Genomic DNA, 15,000 nt, shown 5'->3' with positions numbered 1-15,000 from the left:
ATGGCAGTAAATCTGATTGGCCGACATGTCAATCAATCAAAGAAAGGGGGCGGAAGGAATTTCGAAGAGGAATTTGGCCGGCCTCTATCAGTACGTACCACGCGAAACTAAAATAGAGCCTGATCGCAGGTTAAAATGTGCAAGACCTTGTTGGGTTTCGGGGGATCATTCCCGGAAGAGACAAAATGATCTCTTCTCTCAACTGACGATTATCATTAATTTCTAATTTGCTTTGAATTTACTCGTTAATCTAGGACACAGTGTGCCAAGACTTGCGGTAGCACAGAAACAAGGACAATAAAAAAAAATCATATGCGTGGAATGGATTTGAACCAGAAATCTTTAGGAACCGCTTCTTTCCGCTTCACCAGTGAGGGTCCACATAACGCATTCTCAAAAAAAAATTAAGCCTCCGATAAAATATCACTGCTCAAGAGTAATTAGGTCTAGGGTTGAGTAAATAGGCATAAGATTTCATTTTAAAACGTTTAGCTTTGTCGTGAAGTTTGGTAACTGACCTTTTGTAGTGTTTAATGGCGTTTGTTGCCGAGTGATAATACAGTATTATGAAATATTGTTTAAACTATTGATTCTACACAGCTAGCGGTGTGGTGGTCAAGTGGTTAGGTGAAGGGTTAATCAACTTACATTGCCAGGTTCGAGTCCTGTGTCAATTTCTCATAATCCATATCAAACTTACAGTCTTGTAAATTAACGATAATAGTAAATTCAGAGCAAAGAGGAATAGACGTTAACCGTTCATTCAGAGGTAGAGAAATGGGTTGGTAGAGGAGCCTGGAGGGGTTAGAGACTTGGATTTTAGCGCCTGGGTTAAAATCGCGTCCATTCATTAGCTGTCCATCAACTAATTTTTTGATGAAATGAAATAATGGTGTAATGCGCCCGTGAAAACGATGGAATACAAGACGCCTGGAGGCGTTTTACGCGGGACCGGTCGATGTAAGCATTAGAACTTTTTGTAGCGACAATCACAGTCTGTTTACACTAGCAAACAAGCTTGTGCCAGGAAGGCTCCTGCTTGCATTTAAGTGGCAACGAGGAAAATCTGGAATTTGAACAGTGGAGTGGCAACGACACAAGGAATTTTATCACACGAGTAAATTAAGAAACTGATTAAGACTTACAGGGTGATCTCTGTGAGGATATGTAAAGGGCCATTTTCCGTCTTCGGTTTTGAAAATAGACCTTTTTGCAGATACGGCGGCCATTTTGATTTCTATTGTTTCAGAAGACATTATGGGATGCTCAGGGGGCAAATTAATATGTACTTGCCCCCTGAGCATCCCATAATAGCTATTCCAAACAATAGAAATCAAAATGGGCGCCGTATCGGTAAAAGCGACATTCAAGTCTCACGAGAGCAACAGACAATCTCAGCAGTCTGAGCGTTTCAACTACATTAGGTAATGTGTTCATACACATTTTTTTTTATCTCATCAACGAAAAGTAAGCGCTTTCATCGCTAAGTGAATTCCAGACGTTCGCGTGGATTTCTGGCCGCCATATTGCTGCACCACGGCGGTGCACCAACTTGGAGGCTCCACACAAAACTCTCAGTAAAGTTGCGTGAAACGCTTCGACAAATAACTCAGAAACGATGTACCGCACAGACCTCAGCTGAGAATTGGTAAAGTGATTTGTAAATGCGTCTCCTACAACATGCCGAGTTTTTGGCTTATTTAATTGAACGGTTTCGATTCTATTTTTTTCTTGCGTGACAGTGACAAACACAATCTGTATTCCAGGAGCGCTTAAGCACATTTCAATGCCAGAACTCCTACCTGGCTGGCTTAACCAGAAAGGATATACAACATGTATTACATTTAATTGCCACAACTGGCTTAAATTCTTCATAAAAATTAGATATCATCAGTGGTTGAAATCTATGCCTTGTTCCCAGCCTGCGATCAATAACGTTAACCACTAAATATCAAACCAATGATACACTTAAATGTCACCAGGACGATTTCCTCACAGAATGTGATATAAAGGCAAGGAAATGTGATCCCTGCCAGACCAGAAGGGAGCTGCCTGCCGCTGAATTTACATTTTTTTCTCGGAGCCCAAATCGATCTTCAAATCATTAGTAATGCTCATTAACCACTTATAGCAGCTTACTTCGCAGAATTTTATAGTCCTTCGAGTTACACCACAGACAACAGCAAAGGAGCCACAGAGACGAACGTTCCTCCACAACTCCTTCGATCAAACGAAGAGAGTGACATCTTTAATATTTCCAAGCTTTCCGACGGAAAAAACTAACCACTCTCGTTTTAATCAACCAATAAGATGACAAGGATTTTCGATTCCTTTCGCGTCGCAATGTTAATTGAACAATTAGAGCCAAGCTGTATGGAGCAAACAACAACAACATTTACTTTATTGATAAAAAAACTTAGAGAATATGACTGACCCGCAGGTAGCGTCAACGAATACAGGCTGGCCAGACTTACAGTTTCCGTAAGGATGAGTTATAAATAAAAAGAAAACCGGAATTAAGAACTATAGAATTGAAAGAATAGATAAAGAAACGACTTAGGTAACAGAATATCTGAACAACAGCAGATAGCAGTATATAGAAAAAAAACTATAGCTATTTGACTAATCCTACTTTATACACAATTGTAGACGTTTCAATATACAGTCGAACCTCGATTATCGGGACCTTTTTTTTCCTCTGGTCCCTATTTTGTCATGAATATTTATTAGTCATGATCAAGATCCGTAGCCATATTCTTTTTAAAACTACAGCGTTGAAAAGTGAAGTAAGGGCGAGTTTTTTTCGCTTTCAAAAAGCAAAATAAAGCAGCGCTCGCACACGTCGTCACCAATGCAGAACTTTCGAATGAGTTCTGATAGCCTTAGAGTTGCTTTGTTGCTAAGTAAAATTTCACGCTCTATTGGCTCGTTCGGCAAACAAGCTCACTACGTCACGAATGTTTATTTACGATCATCATGTCCTTGGAGCGTAAAAGATAAACAGGCTATAATTTTGCGATTAGAGAAAGAAGAAAAAGGAACCAATTTGTCAAGGTGTGCAGGGATGGCGCAGTGGTGAGAGCACTCGTCTCCCACCAATGTGGCCCGGGTTCGATTCCCAGACTCGGCGTCATATGTGGGTTGAGTTTGTTGGTTCTCTACTTTGCACCGAAAGGTTTTCTCCGGGTACTCCGGTTTCCCCTCTCCTCAAAAACCAAAATCTGACTTGTTTTACTTTCATTGTTCATTTCAGTTTACCGTGTCCCCAATTAGCGCTCCAGCGCTAGAACGACTAGACACTTAAATAAAGTTCCTTTCCTTTCCTTTCCTGAATATGGCGTTAGTAAACGGCAGATATCTGATATCCGCAAGAGCAAGGACAAGTCTTCACAACGGACAGTGAAGATGTAGACCATATTGTTATACAAACGATTTGCAAATGTTTTATTTCACGATTAAATGTCGCTTTCGTAATGTAATCAGTTTGTGTTCCTCATTAATATTCATATTTTCTAATATCCGGACCCTCGATTATCCGGACTATTTCTTCTAATCTCAATGAGTCCGGATAATCGAGGTTCGACTGTGGTCATTTTCGTTTCTCTACAATAGATTTTAAAAAGTATTCCACGAATTTCTCTTTTGTAAGCTTTTGTCGGTAAAGCTCTAACACGTTGGGGTACCTCATTCCACAATTTTACGCCAAATCGAGAAAAGGAATGCTTTTGTATTTCTAATCTAGAGCTTTGGACATAAAAGTTTCCAGAGGTGGAGGATCTCGTGTTGTATGAGTTGACGACGGATAATTTTTGAAAGAATTTTAAGATGCTTAAAGGTGTGTTGTTATTATTGACATCATGCATCAAGTTGGAGACAGACTCATAAGACAGAAACGTCAGTGGAAGGACGTTTGCATCAATAAATAAAGGAATTGCATGAGCATGACTATGAACAAAGTTAATCATACGAAGTGCTCTCTTTTGGAGGATTAAAATTTTACCCTAGCAAGAGGGTGAAAGATAGCCCGGGTTTACAGGTAAAATTTTACAGGTAGGATTACCCCACCACCCGCGATAACTTCTTGATCTTGGTAACCCCCAGCATCCCAAACACAATGGAAACCGCTAAAACGTTGTCCCGTGTAGGCGAGTTGTCCCAAGCAGAATGTTTACAAGGCAGCTAGGGTAACCCTAGCCCTCAAATTGGGTTACTAGGGTAACCCAAGCTGCCTTGTAAACACGTCGATGATAAAAAGAAGAAATGTGTGAGTGCTAGGCTACCCCTAGCACATCCCTCCTCGTAAACAGGGTCTATCGGTGTTTGTGTGGGATGCTACAACCAAGCCGGAGGATTAGTACGGCGGCGGTGTAATTTTGTGAATAAAGCAGGTAGTTGTGATATTGTCACCCTCCTCACCATATAAGACTCCGCTTAGTTTTGAAGGCGAAAGAAATAGGGCTCCGACTTGAGGTTGCCTGAGAGAAAGAGATCTTTCTATTTAGCTACTTAAGAGCGTCAGGGTTTTAGCAATGTTTTGTCGCGTGTAGGAAACCAGTGCGTTCCCAGGATTTTCTAGGTTTAGGTGATTTCAAGTTTTGAGGAGGAATTGACCTTTGAGGCAAACTTCATCGCCAGCCAGAGCAACTCGTTTTCCATAACGCCCTATCATTTACGATAAGAACATATGCAAAAAAACTACTAATAACTGTAAAGAAAAATTTGTCCGCAGTCGCTGCCTAATAAAGTCCTTCCTCTGTTACCTGCAAACTTCATATCTTGGAAGACAGCAACAGGCAATTAGTACACTGAGTGCTAAATGCTAAAACCACGTGCTCATGAGTATTTCCTTTCGACGTGTAGCATGACATTTTTGCGGAACTTTTATTTTGTAGATTGGACATTTTTTGAGGTTTGCGGGAACAAATTTTTGCTGCTCTAATGGAATTGAAATTTCCGCTGGGAACTAATATTTGCGGTTTTCTTTTCAAGCAGCAGGACTATCATTTTCAACTTCTATTACTCTTTTTGGTAAAAAAAAAAAAAACCCCTCAATCATCGAGAACGGGTGGAAAAAATGTGGCATCCTGCAGGCCTCAGAAAATGGTGTCCCTTCGGATGACCCGTTCAAGCGAGTTAAACGTGACTTTTTAGCTGACTGATTTGTGTTCGTTTCTTGTGCCTCAGAGACTGGAAAAGTATTGACTTAACCTTCTATAGTTTCGTTTTGTTCGTAGCAAGCTTCGATTGCTTTTTCTTAATGCAAATATCAAAATAAACGATCTTTTTTACCGCAATGTATGATATATAGTAACACAAGTGGATTATGAAAGCCACTTTTAATTATATTAACGGGAGTAAATTTTTGCGGTTTTTAATTTTGCTGGAACTTATTTTTGCGGATCAAGTACCATCCGCAAAATCCGCAAAAAAAAATTGCTACACGGTAGTGTTTTTTCTCCTGGTTTAACAGCTCAAAATATTCGTGAGGATTGATCTACTTCATCAAAATGAAAAACCTTTCTTTATACTCTGTCCCGTTTATGCTGACGTTGTGTTGAAATGTGCGTACGGCATAATAGGGAAATGTGGGGTCACCTTCATGCAGTATGTTGAAGATTTTACGGCATGCTCCTCTACTGTAGGTGCATCCCGTTCGGCTTGCTCTATACAAGTTCGTATTACTTCATTAAAAGAGATACGCCCATGACGAGGATATTGGCGATGCTTGGGGTTTTTGGCGGTTGCTGGTACGTATAGCAAAGCTTGGCCTCTGAATTTCAATTCAACGAGCGTAATGACGACAACTTGGGAGAGCCACCAACTCGTATCATCGTATTGTGTGTCATATGGTAAAATGTCAGCGATAGCCTTGTAATGAAAAGCGTTGAAAGCGGCGTCAAACCACACCACAGGCAGAGATAAAGATGTGTCATTTCGAATGCCGCATAACGCCTTCCTTCGCTCGAAAGTCCACACTGCACCGTGATGGAAAAGATAATCTAGAACACCCACTACAGGCTCGTAATGTAGAAGCCATTGCTGAAATGATTGCAGTGGCAGCTTTTTCTTCAAGTCAGGCGGTGTGAAGTTGTTAAAGATGACGTTCACGTCATCATCCAGAAATATGTAGTAATGGTAGCCTGATGTTCTGTTCACTGCTGCGAAGTAGAGAGCATTTCGACCAGATGACCAAGTACTGCTTCGTTCGAATAGGTAGGCTACATTGACCGAAGATAATTCTGTACACTCTGCTTGATAACTGAGGACTAAAACATCGCAATTACAGGTGTCATTGATTCCAATCGACTCCAGTAATCTTAAAGGAATGCATTTTTCAGTCTGTGTAAGGTAAATGAATGGCTTTCTGAACGTGCGAGCACTGACATTCTCTGTATTCTTGTTAGGTATGTTTCCTAATTTGATATTTGGCTGTAAGCCTGGAATTGCCAGCTTGTTCACGTTCGAGGAAATGTATACGAGTAATATGAAACTTTCCAAACTTAGAAAGGCACCGACAAGGTAACGAAATTGCATGATTTTCTCAGAGAGTCGACTGTAAACGCCATGAATATAAAACTAGTTGTGCCTTGCGGCAAGTGCCAACGAGGCAAAATTGTTTTATCTCTCTCGAATGTGTGAAAGTTTGACAGACAGGTGACATTATTTTACTATAAATAAAAGTAGGAAAGGGAGAGTGTCAAGTAACTCTGATAAGAGTCTTGGTCTTGAAGGCATAATTTTCATCACGTTTTTGAAATGTCTAATGTTAAGGGAGTATTACTTAAGTTCGAAGCAATATCTTGTGATGCTGAAGTGTTACCTTAGGTTTACTGGTTGTTTGAGTATTGTTTGAATAAATGTGCACATGATGGCGTAAAAACGTTCGGAAGCCCCGTGTAGGGAATGTGTTTCATCGGCGCAACTCGAACTTTCACGCACGTAGTGATAAAGGAAAATTATAATAACAATGAAAATAACAGCACTGTATTCCACTTAGTTGTCGGCTTGTAAAGGCGATTAACCAGATAATAAATGTATTGAACGCAATAATCAATAAGCACTCAATGACTGGCCCCAAGGGAAACAGTGAGTTTTGTTTCCCCGAGACCCTCAATGTTCCCCGAGGCGAAGCCGAGGGAAACATTGAGGTCGAGGAGAAAACAAAACTCACTGTTTCCCGAGGGGCCAGTCATTAAGTGTTTTGTTATACTTTCCAACTCAAAATAGAACAATACACAGATAAAAATTATTTGCTTGACGTCGGCTGGCGTACAGATTTGCCGCCGTTTCAAAGGTGCACGACCTGATCACGTGTGAGTCGAAAGTTCAAGTTGTTGTTGCCCTAGGGCGTCATGAAGTTTTGTTCGCCCTTGGGCGTCATGAAGTTTTGACCGATGACACGTGACACGTTCTCCTCCAATCAGAAAACGTATTTGAGTTGGGTGGTATAACAAGCAGTATTGTCTACCCCCGCTTTGTCCAAGTTGTGAGTAGTTTTAATTACGCAACGCTGGAGTTAAAGGACAATTCTTTGTGCTATAAGAAGATGTGTTATAGTAATTAGTTCAATTCTTTGATCTGAAGTCTTGAAAAACGTGTCAATCGACGAAATAAAGCACTGGTTTAAAATTGACAGAGAACACGTTGGTTCGAAATTGCCAATTGAACACGCTGGTTCGCAAGCGAACACGCTGGTTCGAAATCGACCAGCGAACACGCTCGTTCTGTCCGAAATTTGTAGGTATGACCCTATTCCTTGATCAGACGCTGCTTACAATTATTGACAATTTACAAACACGTAAGGCAACCACAAGCACCTCGAATCTCACTAGCCGAATCGTCCGCTGAAACAACACACAAACCACACGGTGGAAGCGACACATACAAAAACGTGACGTCACTACCCAAATATGGAGTATTACTTACACCCAAATATGGTCAAAAAAGGGTTCCTTACGCTGAGATGAGATTTTTCTTCTGTACTCACGTACGGCTCTATGATTTCGCCTCGTTGGCAATAAGGCGTTATTTTCGCATGCCTGTATCAATGGCCACCCTCTTAGCATGAAATCGAGGCTTTTCGTGGTGATTGTTTATACAAGACGCCTATACTACCGAAATCAATAAACTGTTTGCACCCCGAAAAAAAAAAGATTGATCGCATTTGAATTTCGACTTGTCTACGTGACCATCTGGAGCGCGCCGATTTTGTGATGTCTCATTCTTGATGTGAGCGAGGTTGTGGGAATAAACAAAAGAAACAAAGCGCGGCTTGAGGAGAATGAGTACGAAGAAGTATTCACCCTTTGGAAATGAGATGTGGTCAATGATGGTTGAACGGAGGTGGAGATGTTTTAACAGAGTTGTGCCCGGGAAGTTTAAGAGACTTAAAATTAAAGTACAAAATGAGTGGTCTTAGGGCCGATTTACACGGTACGACTTTGTCGCATGCGACAACGGCTTACGACAGGCCCACGACATGATTTACAATTGTTGTGTACGTCAGAAAAAATGTCGTAGCATTTTAAAACATGTTTTAAAACGCTGCAACAATCGTAAGTCATATCGTAGGCCTGTCGTGAGCTTGACGCATGCGACAAAATCGTATCGTGTAAATCCGCCCTTACAGTTTCAAAAATATGGAAGACGAGTTTTGTCAAAAATACAACCGAAAATTACTTCCATCGCCACACAGCTAAGGGTCAACGAAAAGCTGGAAGAACCAGAACTTGATTTACTGTAACAGCTGATAAAAAGCAGACCTTCGGTAACATACATGGCAAAGCTGGATACTTAAAGTAGTGTAAAGACTCAAGCGCTTGGCCAAGAAGAAAATAAATATGTCATACGCTTGCGAGGCAGTTCAATGTAAACACGTGATGCGTTGTTTCAAATTTCATGCTCGTAAAGCAAAGTTGTATGGTTTATGAACACCAGTATAGTATCGACAAATTGTTCACTGGAATCTATACTGAAGTCTCAGTCCAATGATAAGTTGAGTTTTTATCCCTTGTTGTTGTTTTGGTTGACGTAAATTCGAAGGCAAATTCTCTGCGAAAATTATATGAATCGTCAACATGACAATGTCAGTCGTGGAAAACAAATAAGCAGTTACAATTTTCATTTAGTAATCAAAACGATTTCAAGTACGGCAAATAAATGTAAAAGAAAACACTTGACATCTCTTCTCGTTTGTTCTTATCGGTCGTTGTGGAACATCGAAGGCGGGACAAAACGTCTTCCATATGTGTGAAACTGGAAGACCACTCATTTTGTGCTTTAATCCTACATCTCTAAAACGTCCCTGGTAGAAGTCTGTTGAAACTTCTCCCCCTCCGTTCAACCATCATTGACCACATATCATTTCCAAACGGTGGAAAGTTCTTCGTACACATTCATCTCACGCGGTGGTCCGTTTCTTTATTTTCCCACAGCCTCGCTCACATCAAGAATGACACGTCACACATTGGGGCACTCCAAATGGTCACGTGAGCAAGTCGAAACTCAAATGCGATCGATCATTTTTTTCGTGGTGCAAACAGTTTAGTGATTTCGGTAGCAAGGGCGTATCCGTGCGATGCAAGCAGTTAACACAGTTACAGTTGTCCAGTGATAGTGAACTACAACTACGGGTAAACTTTGGAAAATGGCGAGAGATTACCAGAAAGATAAATCTGTAATTAAACTGGAACTTATTTATTGTAAAAACAGTTGTTAATCCTTTTAGACCCGAAGGGGCCAACAAACGATTTGACTGCTAAGATACCTAGCATACCTGAACTCTGTAGAATGGGCATACTTATTTACTATCTTGCTGCCATAAACAATGGACGAGTACACGCTCTCGAGTGCATCATGGGTAATCAGGGCAACATGGCGGGAAATTCAAAGAGTTTGAATGCAAATTCAAAGCAAAATAAACTGGCAATAAGTTTACTTTTCTAGAATTTCGCCTTCATAAACCAAAGAAATAAGTTCAAGTTCACAACTGAGATGAACTGGACTTGGTATCTACTCCTTGGAACTCTTAAATTTTGCTTTTTTGTTTCCCTACATTCTCTGTAATTTTGTGCCTTTGGAATTACAGGAAATGTATGCCAGAAACTTTGTTTAATAAAACAATCTTTACAATAGCCATTCTCTCCAACTTTATTCTGCTGCACCTTTGAACGCATATCTTCTGTTTTGCAAAATTAAAAAACCCAAAATAGCATATCATGAATACTTTTCATCGTGGTGAACTTCCATTCAAACCTTCGAATTTCTCTCCATCTTGCCCTGATTACCTATTGTTAAACGATAAAAATTGTAGCTACGATTATTTCATTAAATTGCTTGGCCTCGCTGGATAACGACGATTATAGATAAAGTCATTTAAGCAAATTGCTTTGCCTCATAAGTTGCGGTGCTTTTAATGTTAAGTTCTTTTGAATGGGTTAGTGTTTTCATCCTGAACGAAGGGATCTCAAAAAAGGGTTATTGGTTTCACTTTTCCTGGAAGTTTCCAACCAACATTGGTAACCGACTCTTATGAGAAACTAGCTCCTAAGGCTGTTTGTTCTTTGGTATAGTTTCGATCAGAGTGTGTCTTTTCTTAAGGTCATGAATTTGGTTTGGAACAGGAGTCGAGAAAGGCGTTTGGTACGCTGGGCCTACAAAGTTTTTCATTTGGAATGTTTTAGTTTGTTTTTGGTATCACAATGGTTATTTGTGTTTCACTCAGTGGTGTTTTTATCCAAACGAGCTCTTTTACTATATTTTTGGAAGCAACTTATTTTCAGTTCACCTCCGGGCCTTTTGAGTTTTCAATAAGTGTAATATTCCTGAGTAATCAAAAATGACACCTGTAATTGTAACTATTGTCCTGTTCTGCCTGGAACAAGAGTGCTAGATAAATTTATGGAAAAGGCAATGCTTATGTTCGTCCTTTCCTTCTTTTGTCTATTGCTTAACTCTGTTATGTAACAATCATAAATCGTCATTTTCTCTGTAAATTTACTGTGTAACTTGAATCTACTGTAGATATTGTAACTCGTTTCTTGTAATTTTTGTAACTTGTCATACTCCGATCGTGCTAATCTAATGTCGATAAACCTGTAAAATACTGTTGAAACAAACGATTTTCTTTGTTGTGGAAAAAATATGTTAATGTGCTGACGCGCAGGCGTAGTGCATCTGGCAGGCGTCATTTTGACGAGTGACTGACACTTGATTGTTCAGTCAGACTAAGAACCTATAAAAAGAGCTGTATGAGTTACAAGAGAGCGAGCAAAAACTAGTTGAACGAGAGCTGTAAGATCGACCCGAGAACGCCAAGTAAAGAAGTGAAAGCAGCAAGCAAGATGGTTGAGAAATCTTTCTTCCCCCAAAAGCTTTCTATCCAACACTATGATACACTCAAGAGTGTAAACTCGTTATCGTCCGCTTAAAACTTTTGCTCGTCATATCGCTTATCTGACGACAATGTAAATTACAAGCATCAACCTTTAACATGAAACTGTTACATCATTTTATTTCACACAATCAGTACATCCCAAACAGTCCATCCGTGTATACGCCCCCAAGGCATCTTGTTCTAAATTTAAATGATTGTAAAATCACTACCGTTCGCGGCCTGCAACTTCCATTGATGTTAGAAAAGCAAATTTTTTGCTCCCTTGCATCAAACATACCTTACCATAAACAGCTAAATTTGTAATGGATTGTCCTCGTGTCGAACACCCAAAATGTGCGTTCCTCATTGAACACACTTGTTTGATTCACAACTGAAATGTTTTGGCGCGACTGAACAAACTGGTTCGCAAGAAACAGGTCGATTGGAGTATTCGGTCTATGCAATAATGTTTATAGTGGAACACACAAGAACGAAGCAAGATCTAGAAATAAGTAGAAAATTGTCCTTACCTTGAAAGCTTGCCGTTTTCAAACAAAAATCATCTGTCTACTTTATCAAGTACTTTCAGATGTAAAGTTTAATACTGTGTCAATCACCGCGGGCGGAAAGAATTCCAAAGTAAATGTTTGCACTCATCGCAAAATGAGAACTACGTTCCCGTGGCAAAGTGGTTAAACGCGCTTTCAGAATGCCAGAAAGCTGCGGTAAGTGTGGCTGTTATAATCGCCGTAAGGGAGTTTGGAAATACTGAGGGCATAAAATTAGAATCCCCGACCGCAGCTTAATTCAATATCCACGGGGATGCGCGTTTGTGACTACGACGAAGAAAAACAAAAAGACACGCGACTGGTTTTCTGACGTGGCAGGATTCGAACAATGGGGAAATGGATAGATGCATCCCACCCATTGAGCAATGGATGAAGCATCCGATCGCTGTTACGGGGGTCGTAGGTTGGAATGCTGCCTACGAATGATTTTTCAGTTGTCCCGTTTCGCCAGTTGCCAAGCAATAAGTCCAGTAGATTTTTCATAATTATTTTTCCTATTTTAAGAACGAATAATTTCCATGGTCAAATATTTGTTTTCCCTCCTACTCGATTACATGTACTATCTGGCTGTTTCTGCAATTAAAGTTTTTAATTTCACATAGAGTTTGTTAACCTTATTGTGGGGTTGAGAGTTTGCTTTGAGAACATCTCCCCCTCATTTTACAGACTAACCCTAACTTTTGTCTATGATTTTTCCTCAACTCACCATCCACACATACATAATTCCCCCCAAAATACCTGATGACTAGTGAATGTTCTAGTTAGTGGAGAGGAACCTCTTTTTGTAAGGCGGATTCTAATAAAAACACCATTAGGGAAGCCACAAAGGTTGCTAGTGAAACTGCTGCTATTACTATTAAATAACAAACTCCCAGAAAGGTGGGATAAGTGTGACTGTTCTAATCGCCGTAAGGGAGTTTGGAAATACCGAAGGGCATAAAATTAGATTCCCCGATCGCAGCTTAATTCAATATCCGTGGGGTATGCACATTTGTGGCTACGAAGAAGAAAAATAATTAAACAAGTTGCAAGTTGGCAGTATTCGAACAATGGAGCAATGAACAGCTGCATCCATTTCACTGAGCTATGGGTGTAGCATCCGATCGGTGTTGAGGAGGTCGTAGGCTCGAATTCTGCGTAGGAAAATTTTTTCAGTTGTCCTTTCGCCAGTTGCCAAGCAACTTGTATTTTATTTTTGGACTGTCACCAACAAACCGGTCTGCCTCAGGTCCCAAACAATCCTGAAGGGGACCAGTCAATTTAGCATAATATTTTTTGTTTTAAGTGAGACCATTTGAAACCAACTGAATATCTCTTAGCTTAGCTGAATTCATCCTACTAGCACAAAAAGCTTACAGGGGACGTCGTTTCCGTAAGAATTCACCACTTTTTTAAAGATACTGCTTCCTCTCCAACCCTACCCATTTAAGTCACAAATATTGTGAGTTTTACGCATACAAAATAATTATTAACCCACTACCTTAGTTTAGTTAAAAAAACTACATCAAAATATAGGCAACCGCAGCTACATGAGCCTAATGAGCCTATAAGATTATTCGTTCAGGTCGATGTGATTGTTAATGTAATGTGTTATCCGTTGTCCATTTAAGCCGCAACTTAATCACACCTGTTCGTTTATTGTTCGCTGTAATCTTTCACGTATTGTTAATATGTTTTTCAATTAATAATAATAATAATAATAATAATAATAATAATAATAATAATAATAATAATAATAATAATAATAATAATAATAATAATAATACCCAACACCTAGATGAAACAAAAATCCCCCCTCCCCACTCACTCCCTCGACCTACAGAGGCAGCAAACAAACTGACCTTGTTTCTTCCTTTCCGTGGTCATAGTCAAAGCTGCTAATGGACTGGATGCAGCCACATTCTCACTGATCTCTGATACCATTCCAGCTGCAATACTCTTGACGATGTTCAGAGATGATAATGATGACGGCTTAGGAGGGACACCAAGAGGCTAAAGAAAAAGATTCAAGTCTATTGTATCAAATACATTCAAGTCCTATTTGAGGCCTTGATAACAAACGAAACACAACCGAGATATGCAGCTTTCCCGTACCACAACAGTTTAGTCCCCAAACTCCCAAGTTCAATCTTGGGAAAAAAAACTATTGCAAAAAATCACACTTGTAACAAATCTTGTGAAATTATTGTCTTTATTTATACGTTGGACATTTTCACCATAGTGTCCGTTGACAACAAACACCAGAATCTATGAGATTTTGCTTTTCACTTGGTCAGTAGTTTCAATAAGCACCAACAGCCTATGAAAAGCATCAGCTAATTCATCTCTGCGATGCCGGTGGTAGGATGCTTTACATGTACCAACTGAGCTATGAAGCCACTCAGTTGGGAGCAGGTCAATTTGCTGGCCTCATGTGCTCCCCTGGAAGAACTCCATGAAACGCCACAATATCTCAAGGGTCTTGACCTTGCTTGAAACATGATGCAATTTTGCTGCCACAAAAACTGCATCAAAGTGCTCAATTTCATTTCTTTAACCAGCCTTTACAAATATTAATTGGGTATTGGTTGTAATATTGAGCGAATATCATTACCACTTTGAAGACATCTGACTCAGCAGTTGCAGCAGCAGCTGGTTTAGTTTCCTCAGTTTTTGATGTTGCTCCAGCACTTTTCTTGGTATCATCATGTTGTATTTTGGCAGCATTTACAGATTTTGCCCATCTTTCCATATCCTTTGCGATCTATGGAATAACACCACAAAGGAATAATTCCAGTCACGGTAAAATGCATCTCTAAAGGTTGAATGTTAATGCCACAAAAGAAATTCAAATCCACCAAGATTGCATATGGAAAGTTCAGCATGAAACGTCAAGTGCAACTTTTGAGTACGCATGTTGTTCTTTTGCCAACACCGATCATTACATTGAGAAAACTGACTGGTGGGGGAATTTTTAATCACTTAAACACGAAGACGCGCCACAAAAAGGTTGCTTCAGGCTCTGCTTTTGTTTGAGTTCATTAATGATTTTAGCACACTGATAATCCAAGATGGCGA

General features: G+C 39.9%; 2 protein-coding genes across 3 annotated transcripts in view; both read right to left on the bottom strand.

The window, feature by feature from the left end:
• The window catches only part of LOC138009439 (RNA-binding protein 5-like), a 58,396-nt gene that overhangs the window by 15,598 nt on the left and 27,798 nt on the right, over positions 1-15,000 (bottom strand). For both annotated transcript variants that reach the window (XM_068856452.1, XM_068856453.1), the window contains exons 20-21: positions 14,537-14,686; positions 13,785-13,935 (exon numbers count right to left, since the gene is read on the bottom strand). In XM_068856452.1, the coding sequence (XP_068712553.1) occupies positions 13,785-13,935; positions 14,537-14,686 (301 nt within the window). The remainder of the gene's footprint in view (positions 1-13,784; positions 13,936-14,536; positions 14,687-15,000) is intronic.
• Positions 4,261-6,869, bottom strand: LOC138010826 (uncharacterized). Its single transcript, XM_068857815.1, has one exon. The coding sequence runs from the start codon at positions 6,532-6,534 to the stop codon at positions 5,539-5,541; it is 996 nt and encodes a 331-aa protein (XP_068713916.1). The 5' UTR covers positions 6,535-6,869; the 3' UTR covers positions 4,261-5,538.

This window comes from Montipora foliosa, chromosome 7 (genome assembly GCF_036669935.1).
Source record: "Montipora foliosa isolate CH-2021 chromosome 7, ASM3666993v2, whole genome shotgun sequence".
NCBI classification, from domain to species: domain Eukaryota; kingdom Metazoa; phylum Cnidaria; class Anthozoa; order Scleractinia; family Acroporidae; genus Montipora; species Montipora foliosa.
The sequence above is the reverse complement of the archived record's forward strand: the minus strand, read 5'-3'. Positions and strand labels throughout refer to the sequence as shown.

Coding starts and splice junctions, on each gene's coding strand:
- LOC138010826 (XM_068857815.1), bottom strand. CDS start 6,534: ATGCAATTTCGTTACCTTGTCGGTGCCTTTCTAAGTTTGGAAAGTTTC.